At 43.4% G+C, this 2,666-nt stretch overlaps 1 protein-coding gene across 10 annotated transcripts in view; it reads left to right on the forward strand.

The window, feature by feature from the left end:
* MAX (MYC associated factor X) overlaps window positions 1-2,666 on the forward strand; it is a 23,670-nt gene that overhangs the window by 585 nt on the left and 20,419 nt on the right. For 4 of the 10 annotated variants that reach the window (XR_001363616.1, XM_005874010.2, XM_005874011.2 and 1 more), the window contains exon 2: window positions 536-562. The exons of the other annotated variants lie outside the window; for them this stretch is intronic. Coding sequence is in view for 3 of the 4 variants with exons in the window: in XM_005874010.2 (XP_005874072.1) it covers window positions 536-562 (27 nt within the window). In the remaining variant the exon portion in view is untranslated. The remainder of the gene's footprint in view (window positions 1-535; window positions 563-2,666) is intronic. 10 annotated transcript variants of the gene reach the window in all.

Here is a 2,666-nt window from a genome sequence, read left to right on the forward strand (position 1 = left end):
GGGAGACTGGAGGTGGGGAGGAGACGTGCGGCCTCTGGGATCCCCACCTCTCCCGTGGCGGAGGGTGCTGCGGCCTCCCGCTCCCACCTGATCCCGCGCCGGAGACGGGGACAGGGACGGGGTGCGCCCAGGATCCCATTGTCCAGAGTCTGGGGAAGGGGACGCGCTCAGGACCTGCCCCATCATTCTGCGATCCCCTCCTCCCTTGACCCGCGCGTCCTGGGGCGTGAGGGTGGACGCGGAGGGCTTGGGAGCGCCCTGATGCCCCCGTGGGGTCCGAGGGCAGGAGACAGTGCTCTGACCCCCTCCGGCCTGGGTCGGACCCCGGAAGGAGGGCGGCGCTCCGGACCCCCCTGTCCCGCCACCGGATCCCGCTGGGAATATGGGGGCGTGGGGGGAAAGAAGGGCGGGGGGGTTCGGGCTGACTCCCCCCACCCGTCGCTTCCTCCGCCGCCGGCATTTTCTTTCTTATTATTGAATGTGAAGTGTAAAAATAACTTCTATATTTTCTATTTTTTTTTCTCTCTTATTCCAGGAAGAGCAACCGAGGTTTCAATCTGCGGTACGTCTCCTACTCTCCATTTCATTTTCATTTCCGTTCAGTTCTAGTCCTTTTTGGGGTCAGAGAGAAAAAAGATCATTCTATTACTTTTAACATTGTAGTAAACTTTCCTGTGAACCGCTAAGGTGAGGTGGAGCCTTGTTCTGGGGTTCTAGGTTGGGGAGGGGTGACAAATCGCATAATTCTAGATTCTCAGGGGGTAAGTTCCAGTGACTGTGGGTGCGAGGAGCTGTGTGCCAGGAAATGAATCCTTCCGTGGTCTGCAGGTGGGGGAATCTAGCTGCCACTCTGTGTGTTGGAAATGAGAAGTACATCATCCTGAAGTCCATTGGTGTGGTATTTCAGGGCAGAGTGGTCAGAAGATTTACATAGTTGTGTAAAACTGAAGCCACATGACAGTCACCGAAGGTCATGTGACTGCTGTGGACCTGTAGCATCTAGTAGAAGGTGGTATGATTCTAATGCAGAAATTGGAAATGTGGAGGAGCCAGGGGTGGAATAGGAAAGTGTCGCAGGCAGCTTATTGTGGTCTGAGTATATTTGAGTTGAAGGAGTGGTATAAAGGAAACAGAAAAATTGTTGAAGAAAAGTGGCATTGCAGAGGTAGTTTTGCTAAAGGCTGATGGTTGAGACCTGGCAGTGTTATCAATAATCTCTCAGGGATGTTCTCAGAAGATGGTTTTTTGGATATATCTATGAGTATAGCTATAGGTATACACTAATCTTACGTCTTTGGAGACAGAGCTGTGGTTATTCCATGAACATATTAGAATAAATAGACAAATCATAATCAGAGAAGGGAAGAGAAATGAGTGTATCACTGTCTAATATTTGACAGCTGGGAACAGTATATAGAATGGGCGTCGAAAATGCAGATGCCTCTGGGGGACCCAGGCAATAAAACAGTCAAGAATAAAGTAGAGAATAGAGGTAAAGACTAGGGTACTAGAGAACACATGCCTTTTCTAAAAAGGCAGCCACTGAACTCCAGTGGGTGGTTATGTAGGAAGGAGGGCTCATGGCTGCCAGATCTTCCTATTTTTAAAGAAAGATTAGAAATCCTTTTGTATGTTATTTTTCTGATTTTCAAAATGATGGGTGGGACAATCCCTTTGTTTGGAGGGCTTGTTAGAATTTGTAGGATGTCACTTTGATACCTCTAGTCAAATAATTTAATTACAACAAGATAAAAGCAAGCCTTCTTACTTGTACCTTCATTACAGCAAGCAAGGATTCTGCCATTTGTCCAAGCAGATAGGCATTAGGAAAAATTTTATTTATGGAGAGCTAATATTTCCATAAAATCCAAGGATGCAGTTGTTCCAGGGTTCTTAAAAATTGTCCCTGGCTAATAGTCATATAGAATTCGTTTTATTTCTCCTTATATTGTCAGATACTTCATGTTTATACATATATTTGAAAATTCAGTTCCTTTTTTTTCCCAGTTACTATTAACCTTAATAATGTGAATGTGGAGTTTCATGTTTGGAACTCAGTCTATTTAAAACATTTCTTTCTCTAAGTCTCCGGTTCTAAAGTCTGCCCAGAGCTTGATCATGGTTGGGGAATAGGGATTGGTTAGGCATCCTTTGCAGAATCATTACGTGAATTGGAATTACATTGGCTTTCCAGTGAGAGAAAAGTTTTCTTTGTGAAATTTTGGCTTGAATTTTGAAAAGCTTCCCGCTTTTCAAAATATTCATCCACATGGGTGTTGATGTAAATTGCTTTGTTAAATTATTAAAATGTTTCCATTCTCCTAGAATGCTAATCTCATTGTTTTGTCTAGATATTTTTAGTTTGATGTTAAGGTGCCTAGGGTTTTTCCCTTTGATTTTGGGAAGTGGGCAAAGGGAGTGGGTTTGACCTTTTGTTTTTAATCTGACACATCTGCTTGCTGAGACTTAAATATTATCTGTCACAGGAGTATCACAAGAGTGTGGAGAGAAGAAACAATAGGCAAATATCAAACAATTATCATAAACATGGAGGGTAAAAAGGATTTCATTATTTTTCTCTGAAAACATCTGTTTAGTTCTTGACATTTAGTATAGATCACAAATAATACATATATATATATATATATATTTTTTTTTTTTTTTAA

Source organism: Myotis brandtii, unplaced genomic scaffold (assembly GCF_000412655.1).
Source record: "Myotis brandtii unplaced genomic scaffold, ASM41265v1 scaffold423, whole genome shotgun sequence".
Taxonomy (NCBI): domain Eukaryota; kingdom Metazoa; phylum Chordata; class Mammalia; order Chiroptera; family Vespertilionidae; genus Myotis; species Myotis brandtii.